Source organism: Coffea arabica, chromosome 11e (genome assembly GCF_036785885.1).
Source record: "Coffea arabica cultivar ET-39 chromosome 11e, Coffea Arabica ET-39 HiFi, whole genome shotgun sequence".
NCBI lineage: Eukaryota > Viridiplantae > Streptophyta > Magnoliopsida > Gentianales > Rubiaceae > Coffea > Coffea arabica.
This window is the reverse complement of record NC_092331.1, coordinates 51,857,332-51,879,721: the sequence shown is the minus strand read 5'-3', so window position 1 is coordinate 51,879,721 and position 22,390 is coordinate 51,857,332. Positions and strand designations below refer to the sequence as shown.

General features: G+C 34.1%; 2 protein-coding genes across 4 annotated transcripts; both read left to right on the top strand.

Moving 5' to 3' along the window:
• The first annotated feature begins 863 nt into the window (after positions 1 to 863).
• Positions 864 to 5,441, top strand: LOC113718736 (putative late blight resistance protein homolog R1A-3). The gene is made up of 2 exons (XM_027243645.2): positions 864 to 4,889; positions 4,987 to 5,441. The coding sequence occupies exon 1, from the start codon at positions 1,203 to 1,205 to the stop codon at positions 4,863 to 4,865; it is 3,663 nt and encodes a 1,220-aa protein (XP_027099446.1). The 5' UTR covers positions 864 to 1,202; the 3' UTR covers positions 4,866 to 4,889; positions 4,987 to 5,441.
• Positions 5,442 to 18,446: 13,005 nt separating this feature from the next.
• LOC113718693 (beta-glucosidase 18) lies at positions 18,447 to 22,390 on the top strand. 3 transcript variants are annotated; one of them, XM_072071704.1, is made up of 13 exons: positions 18,447 to 18,581; positions 18,676 to 18,963; positions 19,081 to 19,147; positions 19,253 to 19,311; positions 19,462 to 19,537; positions 19,819 to 19,893; positions 19,991 to 20,078; positions 20,186 to 20,438; positions 20,541 to 20,656; positions 20,845 to 21,118; positions 21,222 to 21,324; positions 21,405 to 21,510; positions 21,880 to 22,390. In XM_072071704.1, the coding sequence occupies exons 2-13, from the start codon at positions 18,781 to 18,783 to the stop codon at positions 22,112 to 22,114; spliced, it is 1,635 nt and encodes a 544-aa protein (XP_071927805.1). In that variant the 5' UTR covers positions 18,447 to 18,581; positions 18,676 to 18,780; the 3' UTR covers positions 22,115 to 22,390. The 3 variants fall into 3 exon arrangements, with proteins under 3 accessions (XP_071927805.1, XP_071927806.1, XP_027099387.1); XM_072071705.1 differs by having other exon boundaries at positions 21,405 to 21,513; positions 21,880 to 22,018; XM_027243586.2 differs by lacking the exon at positions 18,447 to 18,581 and having other exon boundaries at positions 18,630 to 18,963.

Below are 22,390 nucleotides of genomic sequence, written 5' to 3'. Positions count from 1 at the left end.
TTACATTTGTAAAATTAACAAGACAAATGATGGTAAAATTAATGACAGTGTACCATTTTGTTTAAATTGCGATCCGTTAACTTTTTTTTTAAATTATTTTCATCACATTGTCATTGATTTATATGGTTTCAATCACTAATGTTGTTAGTAAAATTAACAAGACAAAAGATGGTATAAATTAATGACAATGTATTGTTTTATTACCTTTTGCAAAAGAAAACAAAACAAGCATGCTACTGCATATTCAGTAAAAACACATAGCAGATGGAATTCAGGGGCCATGACAGTTAGATTTGGCCAGTGGATTACAACGTTAACACTTGAATTCTAGCCTTTATTGGCACAGCTATGATTATATGTTTTGTAGTTGAGTAGACTTGATACCGCTCATTATATGTTTTAACTGTGGTAACAAGAGACATGGACGGAAAAAAATTGAATTGGTCTAAACCGAAAAACAAAATAACCAAACCAAAATCTAGAAATAGTTCATTATTGAATTTACTCGAGGAAAGAGAGATAGGGTACATTTAAGAGGGCTTTCGAGTATTAATTTTTTTTTTTTTTTTACAAGAGAAAAGTAAAATCTTAGAAGTATCTACACGAGTATACAAATATGCATCTATATTTAAATGTGCAGTTACATGAGCTAAACCGCCAATATTGTTTCATTGGATGTTTTGTTAAATGGGACATGACAGCAGCATTAATTGCATTGAAAGTCAAACAATGCAAGGAAATTTATATTGCAAATTGCATGCATTGCTAGTTCATTGGATCTCACCACCTGAACATTAAATATTCGGAAAACATTGGATTGAGAGATTCATGATAAGTATAGTACTGTATGTTATGCAACAACACCATAAAGATTGCATTGTAAAATGTCTTCCTTGAAGACGAGAGGAAAGAAGATTTAACATTTTATAGAACTCTAAGTACATGTCTTGTAAATTAGTTTACATACGAAAAATATACATTATCATAATAGTGACTGTTGACCAAGAAATAATCACTTCCCAAAGTATTCTCTGCTCATCAATTGATTTGTCCACAATTTCTCCAGTCTTTGCTGAAAAAGTTTTACTTTTGATCTAAGAGTGATTAGAACAAGAAGAAGGCTAATACTTCTGTGATTCTGTTTTTAGCTGTGATAGATCAGAGAAACTACAGGTCCCAGTTCAACCAGGCCTGACTTTCATATGATGGATAATATCCGTAACCTGCAAATGGAATTAAGATTCCTCAAGATGTTTTCACTGTGTTTGAAGAAGCGTGAGGAACCTGGAAAGGATATGCATGTCGGTTCTATCATGATTGGGATTGAAACATTACAGAAAGAAGCTGAAGGAAGCCTGCATGATGCCTGTCTTGCTGAAATTCCTGAAAGTAAGATCGAAGATTGGGGACCTCTTGCTTCTAATTTGCTGGAAAAGATTCAGAACTTTAAGAGAGAGATCATAGAAATTTCTGCTCTTTTGTTGGATTGCTCTTTGCAATCCAAGTCTTGCAAGGCTGAGGAGATACTTGAATTAATTGATTCTATCCTCTGGAATCTAAAGGCCCTTGTCAACTTGGAAGGGGATGTTCTTGGTCATCTGAAGGACCAAATCAGGGCTATTCAAGAGCAGCTAAGTTTCCTGGGAAATTTTGTTGGCTTCACTGCAAAGCGATGCGTTGACCTGGATACCTTTGAAGATTTCCTGGTTTACATGGGAGATTGGGTAAACAAAGCAGCATGTTTGCTTATTGTTTACTGGCTGCAAGGGAAAGATGAATACATTTCATCTAGATTGGAAATGATGCTATCTGATCTATTACAAAAAGTTACGCCTTGCCTTCCAAAGGTCACAGAGATGTACGTTGCTGTCCTTAAAGCTTCAAAGTCATCAAGATCAAGCAAATTTCTTGCAGGTCAAGTTGTTACAAGCTTTGTTGAACTTATCCTCCAAGACCTGACGGTCCTCATGAAGGATTCTGTTGATGTCCTCAAAGAAGGGTTGGTATTCTTGATAACCTTTCTTATAGATCCTCCAGAGGAATGTGCAAGAGATGTTGGAAATATCTTTTTGGCCCAAATTGATGCCATCATAACTGATTCGATGTCTCTGATCTGCTCAGTTTACATTGATGAAAGCAAAGAAAACTTTTTCACGGAAAGGAGAACTTTTCTTTCCAGGTTCGAGAGTAAGATTAAGAAAATCGAGGCAGATGCAAAAGAGATTTATGTCCAGTTGCAAGTTTTATCCCAGATCAATTTTCCTTCAACAAATGGCATGGGATTTATTGATTCCTTGTTAGGAAATCTGGAGGAAATGCTAAAACATGGGGCCAATTGTCCTCCTTTTGCAAAGCATAAAGTTTTGAAAATCCAAGGGGAACTGCTGTCTCTGAGGCCACTCCTCAAGGATGTGATGGAGTTGCAAAACGAGCATGAGGATTTAAAAGATCTTTGGAAAAGAATTATCAATGTCTCATACAAAGCAGAACATGCTATCAACTCGTGTTTAATTATACAGAAACCAATTTGGTACAACATGATATCTCTTGCTGATGTGGTGGAAGAAATTAAGCTGATCAGGATTGATCTCGAGAAGATTAATGTTGACAAGATGCTGAAACCCAGAATGCCTGGTGCTGATATGAATCTGAATCAGCTCAATCCAGGACAGCTTAATACTTCAAGACTTCAAGACGTTGTTGTGGGCTTCAAGGACGAGGCAGAAACCATAATAAATCGCCTTACCAGAGGATCAGCACAACTTGATATAGTCTCAATCGTTGGAATGCCTGGACTGGGTAAGACAACTTTAGCCAAGAAAGTCTACAATGATCCTGCTGTTAAATATTACTTCAACAGATGTGCATGGTGTTGCATTTCACAAGTGTATAGGGTTAGAGAGTTATTGCTTGACATTTTAAGTGATATTACTGTTTCTAATGTAAGGCTCTCTAGCTCTAATACAAGTGATGAGGATTTAGTTGAACAGCTTTGGAGATCATTGAAAAGACAGAGGTACTTGATCGTTATGGATGATATCTGGGAAATTCAGGCTTGGGAATGCCTAAAAAGATCACTTCCAGATGACAGAAATGGAAGCAGAATCATCTTCACTAGTCGAATTCATAATTTGGCTTTGCAAGCTAAACCGGATTGCAGTCCTCATACTCTTCGTCCACTTTCAGGGGAGGAGAGTTGGGAATTATTAGAACAGAAGTTGTTTGATAAGGCTGGCTGTCCTACAGACCTAGTGGAGATAGGAAAAAGAATTGCAACAAACTGCAAGGGGCTAGCTCTAGCAGTTGTCTTGGTTGCTGGTATCCTCACAGGAAAAAGCAGGAATCTAGATTGGTGGTTGCAAGTTGAATCAAGTATAGGTTCACATATTGTTGCTGCTGATGGGTGCATGGACGTACTGCAATTAAGCTACAAGCATTTGCCAGATTGCTTGAGACCATGCTTCCTCTATTTTGCAGCATATCCTGAGGATACGGTTGTTGGAGTCCAGAAGTTGATGAGATTATGGATCGCCCAAGGATTCATACAAAGAATTGAGGGCAAGAGCTTAGATGATGTGGCAGAGGAATACCTGATGGATCTGATCAGTCGAAGTCTGGTAATTGTTGCAAAAAGAAGTTCCAAGGGTCGGATAAAAACATGTCGTGTGCATGATCTAGTACATGAATTGTGCTTGGTAAAAGTTAAAGAAGAGAATTTTCTACATTGGGTACATGAACGTGATGTTTCTCAGAACTTGGATCCCAGGGAATATGATCAATATCGCTTATGCATAGACAGTGAATGGACACATTTCACCAAGTCAAGCTCTCAAGGTCCACTAGTTAACTCTCTGCAGTTGTTTGGGACTTATGAAATGTCTCAGCCGCATTCTAGTCCATCTTCTTTCTTTAACAACTTTAGACTTCTTCAAGTGTTGGATTTGGAGTGTCTCTATTTGGAACCCTCTTTTCCTGAAGAAATAACATTGATAACTCCTTTAAGGTACTTGGCATTGTGGTGTTCTATCAGGCATGTTCCATCATCAATAGGCAATCTGTGGAACCTAGAAACTTTTATAGTGAAAAGTGCCCAACTTGATGTTCCTTTACCAGATTCATTTTGGAGGCTTAAACACTTAAGGCATGCAGCTGTTGGTGATCTGAATCACACCTCTTTCATTGATTCTGAGCAGGGTGAGTCCTGTCAGTTAGATAACATTGTTACCTTCTCAAAACCAACTCTTGCATTCGGTAAAGATTCAGAGGAGCTAATGAGAAGGTTACCAAGACTTCAGAAGCTGAACTGCGTATTCTTTGAACCACAATATGACCATTTGAAGCCCATTCTGTTCCCCAAATTGAGCTCCTTAAGTAATCTCGAGTCACTGAAAGTATATAGCTACGGCATGGTGTTTTATGGTGAGAAGCGTGATCAATTTCCAACATTTGATTTTCCCAACACTCTAAGAAAGTTGACATTGGGAAGGTTTAGCGTGCCATGGAGCGCAATATCTGTCATTGGGCAGCTGCCGAATCTTGAGATCCTCAAATTAAGAAGGAATTCCTTTTCAGGACCACGATGGGATGTCGAAGATGGGGAGTTCCAAAAATTGAAGTTCTTAGAGCTTTGGCAATTAAACATCGAAGAATGGAATGTCTCCAGCGAGCCCTTCCCTCGTCTCGAGCAGCTTACCATCAGAGATTGTTACAGCCTGCAGGAGATTCCATCCAGCATCGGAGACATTCCAACCTTGGAAAAACTGGAGGTGCACTGGTGCTTCGATGCAGCAAGTTCGGCCAAGCAAATTCTTGAAGAACAACGGGATATGGGAAATGATCTTCTTGAAGTAATTATTCGGACTTAATCAAAGTGTTTTCATTGAGAACAGGTATGTCATAGACAAATTTGTTTATTTTGTTCTCGTTAATTAATTTACACTAACATCAACTGTTACTGGAACTTAAAACACGTTGTTAACTTGACAGTGGGGTGCCTGTACTGACCCTTGCTATTTCTTCGGCAACTTGAAGAGATGCAGCCTAGACTTTGGTACATTTCCACCACGAAGACAATATGAGAAAATCCCTTCTGGTCCCGGAACGTTGCAAGGACAATTCTTTTAACAGCAAACGGATGAAATAGAGGGCCTGAATGTAGTCGTTTCAGACTCTGAAAGTTTGAATTCCAGATGAAGAACTGTCATGTATATCTATAGCTACGAATTGCTAGAAGGATTCAAGCAGTTTTATTTTGTATAGGTACTAAATTGAGGTTCTTGATTTGTTTCTAATGCCTGAATCTAAATCTTGTAGAATTCAACCAATGACTATAGCAGCAGGCTTCTGAATTCTTATGCCAAAATATGGAAGCTTTATCTTTAATTGGATGATCATTTATTGGTCATCTCATCACTACATTTATTCAGTCGCTATTTTTCTTAGTTTTTTATTTTTTGAATATCCTCCAATAGATTTGGAATTCTCCAAACTTCCTCCTGATAACAACCCAAAAAATCTGACCAAAACTTTGCAAAAGATTAACAATGACTTGACAAATAATTTGTTAATGAGACAAAAGCTAGAAAACAAGAAAGTGATAGAAGGTGTCCAAGTTAGCATCTATGTGGACGTGGCTTTGGGTTGTACTTTTTGCATATAAAGTAGATGTCTAAGAAAAATACTTTTTAACTTATAAAACAATTAAGATAAGAGGAAAAAGCATTTAACTAATGAAGTCACTATTTCTCAAGGGCAAGGACTTAATTTCAAATTTGGGGAGACTGGGGGCAAGAATTTCTATATTGACCGGTTTCTTGAGGTAAAACTTCATATCAATAGACTTATGAAATTCTTGCTCCCCCCCCCCCCCCCCAACAAAATGTTCCACCAGCGCGCATTGATTGGTCACTTGGAGTTCCAGATTCAAATCCCTCACTTCCAATTGTATAAAAAAAATAATAGAAATAAAAAATAAAAATAAAATGATAACTCTATTATTGCGAGTCATCAATTTGATATATATTAGTAATCCCATCAAACAGAGAGTTCTGATTCACAATGTTGAACTTCTATTCTAATTGTGGATCTTGTTTAGAAGGTTTTTTTCCTAACAAGATCAAAATTTTGGGTTTATGCTACGCATCGGGATGATTTTGTCCATTTTGCTGAAACTTGTTTTAAGAATCTTGGCAACCGACTTAGATATCATGAGCGCATGCATGACAAGGAAGCAACATGCAGGACTTTGGGACAATAGACAAAACTACAAGGAGGTTATATGTAATTTAATTACAAATTAATGATAATACAAAAGTGATCAAAAGTGTCACGGTATTGTGACAAAATTAAAATAATATATTGTCATTAATTTATACAATCTTTTATCTAATTAATTTTACAAACAATATTACTGATTTAAACCATATAAATCTGTGATAATGTGCTGAAAGTGATTAAAAAGTTAAGAGATCGTAGTTAAAACAAAATGATATATTGCCATTAATTTTTGCCATCCTTTGTCTTGTTAGTTTTGCAAACGTAATTATTGATTGGATTTAAATAGGGCAAACTTGAGAGTTTCGGGTGCAATGTATCCAAAATTAAGAATTTAGGGTTTAATATTTAAAATTAAAATGTATGATGTAAAGTGAGAAAGTAGTATAAGTTTAAGAGTTCAAAGTGAAGTTAATTCTTTGAAAAAATAAAAGTAAAAGGCGAAAGTGCATTTTGGAGGCGTCCGTAATACTGTTATTAAAGATACCATAACATATTTATTGTGTTCTGGTGGTCATACATCTCCTTATGTATATTACGGCTGCAAATGAACCGTTGCCTTGATTAGCTCGAGTTTGACTCAATTTTTATCAGAATCCAAATTGAGTTTAAAGTCGATTTTGATCTCGATGTAGAGTCTCAAGTTCTAGTTCAAACTCAAGTTTAAGTTTAGTCGAATTCAAGTTTGAACCAAATCGAGTTCAGACAAAAATAAAAAATAATGATAAGATTTCTTATTATGTATAAAATAGAAATTTTACTCTAATAAATAATAAAAATATATATAATTTCGTTACTTATAATATGGGAGAAATGAAATTTTGGTACCTAATGTTTGATCCGTATGCCAGATTGATCCCAAATAATTCGATCAAAATAAATGTGGTCCCAAAAGTTTCTAATTTTGAGCAGATTTAGAATAGTTGACTTCTATTAGTCAACTATTTTGACTTTGCATTTTTAGTCCCCCAAAGTTCAGAATTTGCATTATTATCATCCCTTAACTTTCAAACAATAACATTGAGCATTTTAGGATGAAATTAGATATGAATTGTGTTATATATACCCGAAATTAAATACGAAGGTCAACTTTGGATTCAACTTTTTTTATTTCTTTATTTTATTTATCCATGCAACTAATTACTAGTATGTTTCTTCTCGACTGCATAGTTGGTCTCAAATTTGACAAAATACTTGTAGTCATATCAATAATTAATTGATAATGGATTTTATCATATTTTTTCACTTAGACTGATAGTTAAGTACTCAATTAAATATCACTTTAAAATGTAAAACACTCCATGTAAATTAAGTTGATTGACCCATAGATTTTCTTTTTCATTTTTTTGGCATTTAAATCAGTTATAAATTAAGTTTCAAATGAAATAGATATTTTATATAATTGTTTTTACTAGTATATAATCAGTTAAAATATTTTTTTTAAACTAGTATATGAGTATATCTAATTAAAGTTTGCTATTGTTTATAAACTAAACTTACATACCCAACAATGATTGAGTATCGTTCGATTTATGAATTATGGATGGACTAGTAAAAATTTTAAAGTTTGCTATTGGTTATAAACTTCACTTACATACCAAACAATGAATTTAGTATCAGTCTATTGGTGAACTGTGGATGGATTAGTAAAAAATCTTATCATGCTATCATCACTTCACCAAAATGCCTAATTAATAGTATAGGTGGCAAATAAACCTATTTAAATAAATTTATCCATACCCGGCCATGAATAGATGGATATAAATTTCTTAAGTTTTTGCATATAGATGTAAATGTGTTACCCAATAATACTCATTTATTAAATGGGTATTATTGAGTAACCCACCAAACCCAATTAACCTATTTAGAATTGTCTTCCCTAAACCTCCTCTCTTCCCCCACCCATTTAGAAGAAATTTGAGGCCTGCATTTGATTATTGAACTCATTGTTGGAGACTTTCATGCATTAATATTGCTGAAGCCTTGTATATAGTGAAATGTTTTATTTTTCAGTCTTAACAAACATTTGATGCATTTTTGACGCAAATAAATATCCTTCTTAATTTTTTTTTTCAAATTCTTTGTTTTGTCATGATGTTAACTACTTTTGTTTTATTATTATTATTATTATTATTATTATTATTATTATTATTATTATTATTATCATCATCATTTGTTGATTTTATCTTATCATTTTATTTTCTGGTAGTTTGTTAACTTGCTCATTTTTTAGCATTACCAATTTATGACAACTTTTAGCCTCCTGTCTTGCCTTTCCAAAATGAAATTTTAAATTTTCACACAAAAAAATGCTAGGGGTTCAAAGTTTTTTAATTAAGTTTTTATGCTAAGTTTCATAGTACTTAGTTCAAATTTTTGTATTCTTATTGTTGAATTATTAAATAGTATGTAATTTTGCGACATAAAGAATGGTTGGGAAAAAATTGGTAATTAGGCACGTTGAGCATTATAGGTCAATATTCAAAAGTAATGATGGATGCAAATGGTGGTATAAATTGATAATTTAGTTTGCAAAAATGAATTTACATGAGTTTACAAAAAGTTAAAATAAATGGGTAATTGCGTTACCCAACTCATTTTTTGACTTATCCATTTATACCCATCTAATTAAATGGGTATAAATGAGTTAATTCACTTATACCCATTACATATTTCAACCCGCGCAAATTCGTTTAAATCACCCATTTTGACACCTCTAGTTAAGTGTGAGCACACATTAACCAAGAGGTAAAAATTAAATAATTCAGACTTTGGCAATAAGAAAACCGAGGCAATAACTAAACTAATAAGAAGTCAGAAGCCTAGAATCAAATATCATCTATAAACGTTTAAAATCAACTCCCCATTCAAAACTTTCTCCATCCCATTTCTTGGTTAAGTAATTATATTTTTATTTTCTATCTCTAATGTTTGTTAACCATGACCAACTAGTCAACAAATTGTTGATGGTAACCGAGTCTTTGTTCCAAACCTCCTGTTCCATCTTTGAATGTTCGAATTCTTTTTTCAATCTTTGAATGTTCAAATTCTTTCATCAACATCTTCAACTGGTTCTTGATTGATGCAACAATGAAAAAGCTAAAAGAGATTTGAGCTGCGTACCACTAATATATAACCCTCCTAGTACAAAACAACGTATCAACATGCTTTTCATTTGGAAAGCGTTGTCCATATTAACCAACTTCTCAAAGATTCGAGAAAATTGTTCATAACATACCTATCAAAAACAAGTCATACAATTCATAAAGTGTACCATATGCGGTAAATGATGAACACTAAGGCATAATAGAGTTTGATGGCAAATCCAACTACATTGGTATTGAAAATCAAAATGCCACCAATACAGATGAATGAAAGACCATAAAATATCCATATATATTGCACAATTCAACGATGGTGCAAGACACGGTTTTTTCGTGTAACTCAGATTTAATCCATATATAGTATTGTTAAGGGATTGGGAAAGTCGAACAATGATTCTATTTTTTTTTTGTTTTTTCTATATATGTATGTATTGTGTGGGAACAATAAAATGATGAAATAAACAAGCCAAACATATCACGTTTCTTTGATAGATCAAGTAACTATGATTAGAAGAGTTTATATAAAGGGAGAAAAATGAAACAAGCACCGTAAAATTTTTACTTATTTATAGAAAGAACTTAATTTTAAAAAACTAAAGCTTAAAAAAGATTAAGATTCTTCTTTTTCTTAATTCACAAGGTACTATAAACCTTATAAAGGAAAGAGAGGGACGGGAGGACTTAAAAGTCAAACAAAAACTAGTTGTTGGTAATGTCTTTGCTAACTAAGTTAGGTTTTGGACATAGATAGATTGAGATTATAGTATTTTTATCAAACTTTTAATTTTAGTGCATATGATATTAAAATCATTACAATTCAACTAGAAAACGACACTTAAACGTGTTGTGTTTGTGCAGTGCAAGATTTTTGTAAAAATTTTTTATTTTGCTGTTTAATTTGGCTTCTAATGTTTGCTAATGTAATCTAGTGGCTGTCTAATTATATGAAATGAAATGAACCATCAATAATTTAGCTAGTTAGGCTAGTCTTGAATAAACGAGAAACATGGTATATATAGGCGATGAGAATAATTAATTAAGCTAGCTAATTTTTTAGAAATCGCCAGACTTCACTTGATCTTTGTCCACCATCTCTAATCTTAGTATAAGTGGATGCCTACAACCACAATCTGTTGAGAAAATCATGGAAATACAAAAGAAAACGGTTAAAACAAATTTGTATTGTAGAAAATTTTAAAATTTTTCAGTCCAATGAGAACAAACATGTAAAACATACACTGCAGATCAAATAAAAGAATCTAATATTTTTCTTACAATTGTAGCGACTTTGACTTCTCAAAGTACACAAATCATATATATGTATAATAAAGTCATATTCTCATTCTTATCGCTTTATACTTTCTCTTTCCTACGTGGCTTAACGACAGGGCAAGTGGTTTCAACACGCTCTATAAAATAACATACGCTCTTCCATCTCTCTCTTCTTTTTGCCTTTGTTCATTTATTCCATGATTTCCACTTTTTTTTTAAAAAAAATAACCTATGCTTTCATAAGCATGAAATCAATTATCAATATCTATCTAAATTAAATTTTAAATATAAAACCGTCCTTATAATCCATGTATGTCTTATAAAACCGTCCTTAGCATTCTATCCTATATTCACGGCCGATTATCATTCTATCATAATCATATATTTGCGGCCGCTTGCTCCTCTTTTGGTTTATGAACTTCTAGGTATAACAACAAGGTATGACCCGCATAATTTCTTTAGCATGCACGCCTTTAGTAAAACTAATTTTTATTATCATCTTTTTATATTCTTATCAATATCTCTTTATATCCTTATCAATTCTTATTTCCTACCCAAAATTATGTATTTTAAGCAACTTAAACGAAGATAAAACTACTTTTAATATTCTTATCAATTCTTACCCAAAGTTACATACTGTCAGCAACTTAAATTAAGATAAAACTGCTTTTAATATTCTTATCAATATCTCTTTATATGCTTATCAATTCTTATGCCTACATATAGCTTCTTTATATGGTTAGGTATTTCCAATGCAAGCGGTTGACACATTAAAACATCGATTTTGGGTTTTCACTCCTCTTGATTATCAGGTAAATCTTCCTTCGATACACATTTTTCTTTCTTAAAAAGACATGTTCATCTTCAATTGTAAGAATTTAGTAACATATCTTGAATTTTGTGTGTTTTGGTTTTATTTCTATTTGTTTTATATGAAGAGATAGGATTTAAAATAGTATTTTCATCGTAAGTTTTCATATAGAAACATGTTAAATGTTTCCACCGAATTGGACAACATTCATATGCTATAGGATGTATGTTAGATGTTTGTTAATTTGCCTTTGTTTCGTTTGTCCAAGGTACTCTCTCTTCTTTTGCCTTTGTTCATTTATTCTGGTTCCTTTTGCGAAATTTATGTATGTTGGTGTTCAAGGGTCAACGCAACAAGATTTTCATGGGCATAATATATAGTCAACTAAGTCTACAAATGCAATTTAATGTAAAAGTATTGCCCATTTTAATACATCAAATACCATAAATAGTCTAGCTAATTAAATGTACAATATTTTATTTTAGCTCAAATTAACATTATTGTATCATTGCACATTTATATTTACACTTAATTTATTTAATGGTATTTATGTAGGAATCATGAATCAATCACGAGTTTTTAAAATTTCATTCAATACACTTCTTATGAATCATTCATCAGAGGGTTCAACAAAAACCACAGAGGAATGGAATCCTCATAAAAAGGTTTGCATGAGGAGGTAGATTTAATATACTATCTTACTTTCTTAATCTATAATCTTTATGTATTGTCTTACACAACTTTGAATGTGATAAATCATTTATTTTTTTATACTTAGTTGTCCTACTTTGCTATCATGCAGTGATAATGAAAAATCAATAAATGCTGATTTGCACGGATAAATGGAGGAGAATGTTCAAACAAAAGAAAAACGAAAAAAAGGTTCTGAAGAGTAGAATATTATTTGGTACTATTTACTGCACTTTTTATTTCTTTTCAAGTTTTTGAATGTTATGGTATTGTCGAATGTTATTTTTTCCATTTTTAAATTATTATTTACTGAATTAGATTTTCACATTTATATTGTAAGAATACTTTATATTATGATGCGCACATAGTAATATACTTAAGAAAGGTTATAATAAAATATACACTAAATTTGTATTTCATATCGACATTTTTATAAAATTGACTAAATAATTTATTATTTTACGAAGATTCCCGTTTGACGAACGGGTACAAAACTAGTTGAATCAAGATAGCAACACAAGTTTAGAGAATATGGATATGTCCTGGCAGTCTAGATAACATAGATAGGAATAGATATAGAGATTACCCAACTCTTTGAGAGAGAGAGGGAAAGAAAAGTATCTTTTTCTTTTCTTTGCTTACGCTCCCACCCCTCCCTACGCGTAACTGCCACCCTTTCGACTTTCCCCACTCCAATTATTCGGTACAAAATTTGAACCCTGAAACTAACAGTGAGGAAAATTCTAATAGCTGTTCCTTGATCGTTAGTCTTGTATCAAAAGTTTTGTGGTACATTCTGGTAGTCTTCAAAAACAAATTCTTCCTCTCGAAAGTTGTTCTGGAAAAGTTTGGTTAAATGGTTAAAAAAATATTTTGTATAGGTACTAAATTGAGGTTCTTTTCCACTTGGTATTGGATTTACAAAACCTCCATATTGGCTAATAGTAGTGTTATCAATTCTCTTTGCATATTTGTAATGACTTTGCAAGCTAAACTGGATTAAACGTTTGGATAGAATGCAGCAGGATTAGTCAGTTAATTAGGTTCATTTCCAGTTCGTCGCAGTTACTTCCAAGTAATATCAATCGATACAATCTCTCCTTCTACCCCAAATTCTTGTTCTGCAACTTCTCCCTTTATCTTTATTCTTCATTTTCTTTCATTTCCCTTTTCTAATGAAATTCTTGCTCAAGCGATTGCTACGTTCAAGGAATTTAGGTGGTGAAGATTAAAATGGTGGACAAAGATCATGTGAGGTTCCTTCTTGAAATTATTGGTGAGTTCTAAATAGTTAGCTAGCTTAGATTATTTGCATTTTCTCTATGTACGTGGTGTTCGTTTATTCATGATTATCAGTCAAATATTACTAGCTTAAAATCTTGAAGATATGTCTCAAATTACTAGACAGCTGCCATTGGCCAGCCAGCCAAAGGGCTGGAGGTAGGCATGGCCACGGTTCCAGAACCGCCGGTTCTGGTTCCAGAACCGCCGGTTCTGGTTCCAGAACCGGCCCAGAACCGCACCATATAAGATGGTTCTGGTTCTGGTTCCAGAACCGGCGGTTCTGGTTCTTCAAAGAGGTAGAACCAGAACCGCATAGTTCTGATTTCGATTCCTTATGGTTCCGGTTCCGGTTCCGGTTCTGTATGGTTGTTTCTTTCTTCCGTTGAGAGCCCCCGAGAGCAAAAATTGAAGAAGCTCCCTTTTTTTCTTCGAATACAAGCTTTTTCTTTGGAGCCCTTCTTTGCAATTTTTTCCTCTTGGATCCGTTGAGAGCTTGGTCAAAAGGTTGTGGTGGATCATGATGATCATCATGATGTCTCTACTTTTATTATTTTTTATATTAATTATTTTTAATTTTTTTAACGGTTCTGGAACCGGCGGTTCTGGTTCTGGTTCTATTTTTTAGAGAACCAGAACCGGAACCTTTATCCAAGGTTCTACTACGGTTCTGGTTCCACGGTTCTGGTTCCGGTTCTGGTCCGGTTCCAAACGGTCCGGTTCCGGTCCGGTTCCCGGTTCCAAATGGAACCATGGCCATGCCTAGCTGGAGGGATCCTATCATGCGACCTGGGATGAGGGGCAGGAGCGATCATCAGATGGACCGCTCCTGAGCTGTTCATGGCCAAGATTTGGGCTAAAAATATTGTACAATCCATATCACTTTTTGTACTTCATTTTTAACAACATGTGTGGAACTTACAAAAATTTGTTCTAAAGTTACGCTGTGTTGTAAATCACATTTGTGGTGCTCTCTTATTCATTAATTACCTGGCTTAGTCATTCTTTGAAATTAGAGAAATATAGACTATTATGCAAATTTACGGTACAAAAAGTCTTGAAACTAGGTGCTTAAGACACGGATGACTTTGATTAAACTGCCTCTTGAAATTGACTTCGACACATTTATGGGAAAAGAAATCACTGCCAAAGTCAGGATGCTAGGAATCCCGGTCAAAGAAAAAGTAGCACCTCAATGAATCTTTAATGACAAGCACCACAATTGATGAATAATTTAACAACCACCGCAATTATTTTTACCAAAATGAAAAAACCACGTGATTGTGTTTAATCGAAGTAAAAATAAAAAAAGGGCAAATTCCACTTTACCCCCTGTTGTTTAGTTTTTTTACATATCTCCCTATAGTTTCAAAAAATATACATAACCCCCTCATAATTTGGATTAAAGTGTCTAAGTGATAAAAATGATCATTCGTAACGTAATCAACTAAAATGTCAAAAATACCCTTATGTAAAGTTGAAAATTATTCATTAATCAAGGGGGGTTATGTGTGTATATTTTAAAAACCATAAGGGGGTTATATGGTAAAGTATTAAACCATAAAGAGATTATATGGTAAAATATAAAAATCATACGAGATTAGTTTGTCATGTATTTATAAGGGTAATTTCAACATTTTTAAAAGTTCCATTACAAAGGACTGTTTTAGTCACTTTGACACTTTAATTCAAACTATGAGGGGGTTATGTATAGTTTTTAAAACTATAGGGGAGTTATGTGAAAAATACTAAATCACAGGAGATAAAATATAATTTATCCAAAAAAAACTTTTACAATTATTATTTTTATATTGGATTAATTTTTCTTATACTGTCAGTGAATTTTTAAGCGTTAAAAAGACCAACAAAAATCTATGGAAAAGCATTCCCCATTCTAGTGCCAATTCCCAATTCTCTCGGTTCCTGGAATTCTTTCCCAAGAAAGTACCATAAGCTGCACAGAATTCACAATGGATGCCACGATAGTACCACAGACCTGTTTAGCTTGAAAAACTCCAGCGCTACTAGCATGCCAAAGTTCATACACTGTCTAAGGACTTCGTAGCTTCATGACTCAATTACACAATTCGCAGATGTTAGCTGCACACTTTTTAATACCCTTTTGGATTTGTTTCTTTTAGACAATAGTTTGGCAGCAGGTGTACTGATTGTTGTATATACTATCTTTTTTTTTGTCCCTTTTTTGTTCTGCATTCTTGTAGCTATGTTGTATTTGACATTAACTCGGACACATTCGTGTAAGCTGTGAGAATGAATGAGAAGCCCGTGTAAATTTTCTGAACCATACTTGACCACTTCTTTTTGTCTATGGGCAGGTCCAAAGGGTGCTGATGCACTTTCGAGATTCATTTAGCTTGGATTCTATGCTTATTATTACCTCAATGGAGTACTAATTTTGGGGATGGTGATGACAAAAAGAATTAGAGGGTTAGTTGTGGAATTTCACTCTACACTTTTAATACAACAGTTTTTGCCTTTTTATTAGTATCTAAAACTTGCTTTATTTAGCACTGTTGGCAATTTTATTTGTGGTGCTCTCATTTTCTCATCACCTTGCTTAATTAGCCAAGCGAATAGGCCTAAAGATTTAGTACTACTTGTTTAGATTAGAAAAATATTCACATTATATGCGAATTAACTGAAGATAAACTTTCCAAGTTGGGCCCTCGAGATAATAAGCTGTGGATCTCACAAACGAATTTGAGTCTGATGCACAAGAAAATGATTTTGAGATAGACGACACTGACATAACGTTGAATGAAGTGACACAACGTGCAATGTATGTGCTCCAAACAAGCAAAATAAAGGAGTAGTGAAGAAGAAAACAAATAGAAGAAAAAGAATATATTACTTGTCATGATCCTTTTTTCCCTTTCCACTTTTGTTGATGTGTGCGATGTGATTGAATCAAATCTTATTGTCTTTCCTACCCCCAACAACCAAATCTTATTGAATCATGCTTTAATGTGGTGTGGTAAAGTTATAGCGTAAATATGTACTCAGTGAAACTCAAATTCAAACTTAAGTAGACCTAACTCAAATTCACACAGCTGATTTTTGGCTGCTCGAATAGCGTTACGACCTCGAACTTAAGCATTATGCGTGCGGCTTGAAACATCAATCATCGAGCCTAACACATATTCATTTAATTTTTGGTTTTGGTTAGTGTAAAATTTGTAGTGTATCATCCCTTATTTAGAAAACACAAATATTAATTAATGTTGCATAAAGCTCGTTTGATCTTCATTCAGTTAGGGTTGATTGAGTTTGAAATCAAGTTCAATCAAACTAAAATTATAATTGAGTCAAGCTCGAGTTTCAATTTCAAGAAGAATGTTGAAATAGACGTAGTTTATAAAAAAAGGGAATGAAAGAAAAATTGTGTTTGGATTGCATTTTCCGTGATTTTTCGTAGAAAAATTACTGTAGCGATTTGATGTATGTGAGGAAAAAAGATAATAGGGAAATGTGATCACGGAAAATGACGTAATTTTTCGACGGAAACCGGCAATCCAAACAAAGCCAAAGAAACACGGAATGACGTTGCCAAAATAAATAAATGAATAAGTAAACTGGATGACAGCTGTGCTTGACTGTTCGCAGAATAATTTATCCCTGTGCTTTGGCATAGTTGACTGTACTAATTTAAAATTGGAACTGTCAATTAGTCTGCGTCACATCATTTTATTGGTGTCTCCCATTTTCCATGAGGCCAGACTTTCTTTTCTTTTTTTTTCATTTTTTCTTTTTCGGTTTTTTTTTGGGTACAACGCTAAATTATTGCATAATTACGTGTAGTTTTTGGAGTTTTAATGTCAGATGAATTTCCTGAACCTCCCTTGTTTCTTAGTTAATTATTTGATATTTCTAGTTTTGCCTTGTATCAATCAACAATTCTTCTCCCTATTTCTGAATCTCTGTCTGGTACAAATTAACAGTGATTTTGAAGTTACAAAAATCATATTGTTGTGTATGTGTGTGTCTATATATATATATAAAATAGTAAATAGTAATATGGGAGGAATTGATAGTAAAAAGTCTTAGATTTAAAATTTTTCACTTATTTAAAAAAAAGAGTCGGGGAGAAGGGTTGGGTTGCCGCATTTCGTTACCTTGTATACATTTCGCTCTATTATTTGCCACCTAATTAAATTAATAACAAGAGGAATCAGCACAATTGATTATGGTACCTCAATAATTTCATATATTTATATGTTTGTTGATTTCATAAATCAGGAAACATATCCTTAATCATTTTCTTTTTCCATCCTAAAAGCATATATATTTTTGCATAAACCCCTTCGTTTCTCTGATATGCCTTCACTAATCAACCAAAGTTTCAATATCTCGATCCAGAAAAACTGAAGAAAAAAATTATGAATATATAAACTCACAAATTGATCATGTCCATGTTTACTGTTTTGAAGTTTTGGTTAAAGTGGGGTTGACAGCTCATACCTGTGCGGGGAGGCTTCATTCAACGAATTTGTTGATGTTGAACTCTCTAAACTTTTGTCTAAGTTAATTAACAAATATTTTATTTATTGTGTTTCTTTCTTTCTCACTCATATATTCTTCAGATTTTACATGCACTAATCACTTAAAATATCTAACTGATTAGTAAAACCAAATTTTAATCACATACTTATTGTCCAATTTGCAGGTATATGATACAAATAATAAAAGAAAGGGTATATGTAGGATTAATTACACTTTTCCCCTTGTGGTTTAATTCTTTTTACATAATCATTTTATGGTATTAAAAGGTATATAACCCTACACGGTCAGCACACGTAATCTTGACATCTCAGGTGGCTTCATTATGAAGAATGTTTATGTCATTTTGGCAATAAAGTCAAGATGGAGAGCTTTAAAATCATAAAAGGGTTATTTAGAAAAACGCTAAACTGCAAAGGACTAAATTTAGAAAAAGCAAACCTAAATGGATCAGCAAAAATATCATGTATTAATAACGCCTATTATTAATAATTTGTAAAAAAAGTACAATGATAAATTCAAAGCAAATAAATGAGAATTCAGCTTTCAGGTTCTAATACTAGCATTGAATGAACAATGCTGCATCCTTACCTAAGCAAAACACTTGCTACACGTTTCTGACAAGGTAGAAGGTATTGTCATAAGATTTCATCCAACAAGTGATCTTCTGAAGTGCGATATTGTCTCAACTACCATTAATTTTTTATGTCTTGTTTCTATTTTCAGACAAGTTTCTATTTTCAGACAAGTGATCTTCCTGTCTCTTGTTATGCCAAATCAAAGAATAAATTATCTTTAGCACTATCATGACACCACTCGAATAATCAACTTATGAAGGTCACCACTATGCTATCCTCCTCCTCTCTTCTTCTCTTCATATTGCTCAGTTCTGCAAATCCATATGCAAGAGCCCTTCAAGAAGGAGGCAATGGAATAGAAGAAGAGCTTGAAGATGTGAAAAGATCAGATTTCCCAACTGGATTTCTCTTTGGTGTTGCCACTTCTTCCTATCAAGTATACAAATCATGTGTTTCTTTAACTTTTGTGTATTTGCCTGTGTTTTTGGTGATATATTTTTCCATGCAGTTCTCTTGAAATTTGTCTAGCATGACACTACTCCAATGGTTTTAGATTGAGGGTGCAATTCTTGAAGATGGGAAGAGCCTTAGTAACTGGGATGTTTTTGTCCATAAAAATGGTGATAGTGATAATTTTTTACTGCTGCTTATAACAAGGTCTTTTTCTATACAATTTTGGATAAAGAAATCTGATTAAGTTTCTACTTTGTTTCAAATTGTATTAGGGAATGTAAACAATGGAGACACTGGAGATATAGCCACTGATCATTACCATCGTTACCTGGTACCAAATTAACTAAGTTACCAACTCCAGTACTCTGATATCCTTTCACTTTACCCTTAACATTTTACTTGAATGATATGAAGATGTACATTAAAGATTTCAAGTAATGAATCCATTTAAAGCATGTGGCTTTTGAATCATTCATGACAGGAAGATATAGAGACAATCCATTCTCTTGGAGTGGATGCTTACCGGTTCTCCATTTCCTGGTCAAGAATACTTCCAAGTGTGTTATTTTCCTTCCATGGATAAACTACTTAAGGAGTTCCTAAACTATTTCAATAATTAAGTTTTGACTTCTCATCTATTTCAAGTCTCAATTTGGTCCATCAACCATAAAAAATGTCAAATTTTGATCCTTTAGTCCATCTCCACTAGTCAAAGTTGACAATTGAAATAGTTTAGAGGCCCTTTAAGTAGTTTACCCTCAATGGTATAATCGCTTTTGGTCCCTTCTTTTCTTGGAATGCCACAAACTCACAATAAATCTTTGAATGGTTTGTTTAGATGGGAAATTGGGTGGTGTTAATGCAGCTGGAATCATGTTTTACAGTAGTATAATCGATAACCTTCTACTCAGAGGTATTGAGCAAACATCACATGTTTCTTCCACCCTTCATCTCTTATTTATTACTACTGTGTCGCTTGAGAGCTTTAGATCACATTGTATCCAACGCAGGCATTCAGCCTTTTGTGACAATTCACCACTGGGACATACCCCAAGTGCTTAGTGACGAATATGGGGGCTGGCTAAATCCTCTGATTCAGTATGTTGAACTTAATATTATGCTGGATTTCTGATTATGGATTTTATGTGAATGGTATATAACTCCGCAATATGATCAAAATCTTGGGTCTATGTGAATTGAATTAGGGATGACTTCGTCCATTTTGCTGAAACTTGTTTCAAGAATTTTGGTGATCGGGTGAGGTATTGGGTGACCATCAATGAACCAAATTTGGCTGCAGATTTTGCCTATGAAAGGGGAAAACATCCTCCAGGTCATTGCTCCCCTCCTTTTGGCAACTGCTCAGCTGGTAATTCAGATACTGAGCCCCTGATTGCAATGCATAACATGTTACTTGCCCATGCCAAGGCTTCCAAACTCTACCGCGAGCAGTTTCAGGCAAGTAAAATACCTCGTTGGCATCAATGATATACAGTATCCGCTGTTTTACTGGATTATACAGCTAAACTACTTTTTTTTGTCATACCAATCTTGGGACAGCCCAAACAAGGTGGTGTAATTGGAATTGTGGTCCATGCAATTATGTACGAACCATTTACTGATGACGAGCATGACAAGGAAGCTGTAAAGAGGGCATTGGCTAATAATGTGGCATGGTAAGTGTTGACATCTCCTCCTTAAGCTGTGCCATTTAGCCTGCGATTGGGAGCTTTTACTGTCCTCTCCTCTCACGCGATTGAAGCCTCGTTGGATTGAAAGATTGAAATCAAGAAGCTTCTCTACGTGAAATAAATCAAAATAAGACAAGATGACACGTTCTTGATGTGCTATGTTTATAAAACAGGGCTTTCGATCCTCTAGTGTTTGGTGATTATCCTCCAGAAATGCGTCGCTATCACAGAAATGAGTTACCCAAATTTACACCAGAAGAAAGGCTGCTCATAAGGGATAGCATTGACTTCCTTGGACTGAACCACTATGCAACTCTTTATGCTAAGGACTGCATACGCTCAAGTTGTGCCAGCTCCGACTCTGCCTGTGCCCCTGGTGGAGACCGTGCCATCTGCGGCTTTGTCTGTACTATTGCAGAGCGTGGTGGTGTTTTGATTGGGGAACCGGTACGAGAATCAGATATTCGCTGAAATATCAAATTCAGATTGCTATATGACTCTGAAGATTAGTTTTTTTTTTCCTCATGATTTTTTTTTCTGGTTTAAACAGACAGGGTTGCCAACATTCTCTGTTGTTCCAAGAGGAATGGAAGAGATTGTGGACTATGTAAAGAATCGATACCATAACAAGCCTATGTTTATTACTGAAAATGGTAAAAATATACTTTCGATAACATGCTTCTGTTATCATTTGTCTTACCATTGAGAACTCATAAGTTTAACTAATCTGTAGGTTATTCTACACCTCCACAACAAGAACAAGTTGATGACTTCCAACTTGATGTCAAGCGAATTGCATTCCACAAAGCATACCTTGCCTTCTTGGCTCGAGCCATGAGGTGGTATTGTTCCCATGATTGTAGTCACATTTATCTATCCTCATATACTGCCATTAATGATGCTTTTGTCGAGCAGATTCTTCTCCAATTATGGGATAAATATTCTCTTTTCTACTGATTTAGAAACTAAAAAAGGTTTATAAATTTTTCAACACTATTGGAACATTTTTTCTTTAAGAAGCTATAGCCTGCAAGCCTTCCCCTTTTGCCTCTCATCCTTCGGGCAAGGTATGAATGCATTTAAACAAATCATATCACCTCTCGTACAAAAAAGATTCATGATTTCATGTTTTTCTTGATGCATGCTTTCTTTCGTACTTAAAATCTTTGCTAGAATAGCTGATCAATTTACATACTTTTGTCTGACAGAAATGGTGCAGATGTGAGGGGCTACTTTGTCTGGACATTGATGGATGACTTTGAATGGTCATCGGGTTATGATGTAAAGTTTGGATTTTATTCTGTTGATCGTGCAACCTTGAATCGAACTCCTAGGTCCTCCGCCAAGTGGTACAGAAACTTCCTGAGGAACATCAGCTCCGATAGCATGAAGCCAAGAACTGCAGTTGCATTTTGGAGCAAAGTTGGTAGAGCAGAAGAGTGATGAACTGGTGTTTTCTGTTCATTTTCCCCTTTGTATATTTCACCATTGTTTACACATATGTTTATGGATTAATCTCTCCTATATTGTTAGTATATACATTGACGGAGTTGAATGGCAGTTGGGATCCTCTGTGCCACTACTCCGTGCCAAATCCAGTGCCAATCCCACTAATCACGTGATGGTTGAAGAAATTTAAATAAACGACGTATGACAAATTAAATAAATAGGACATTTGGCATAAATATAGAAGTAGCACTGAGGATCCCGTGTGCTGGA

What these genes read in the sequence shown, in the direction of transcription:
- LOC113718736 (XM_027243645.2), top strand. Translation starts at nt 1,203, where the DNA reads ATGATGGATAATATCCGTAACCTGCAAATGGAATTAAGATTCCTCAAG.
- LOC113718693 (XM_072071704.1), top strand. Translation starts at nt 18,781, where the DNA reads ATGAAGGTCACCACTATGCTATCCTCCTCCTCTCTTCTTCTCTTCATA. An exon ending in TGTTTTTGTCCATAAAAATG is followed by an intron (nt 19,148 to 19,252) that starts GTGATAGTGATA and finishes AAATTGTATTAG; the next exon opens with GGAATGTAAACAATGGAGAC. An exon ending in GTGTTTTGATTGGGGAACCG is followed by an intron (nt 21,119 to 21,221) that starts GTACGAGAATCA and finishes TGGTTTAAACAG; the next exon opens with ACAGGGTTGCCAACATTCTC.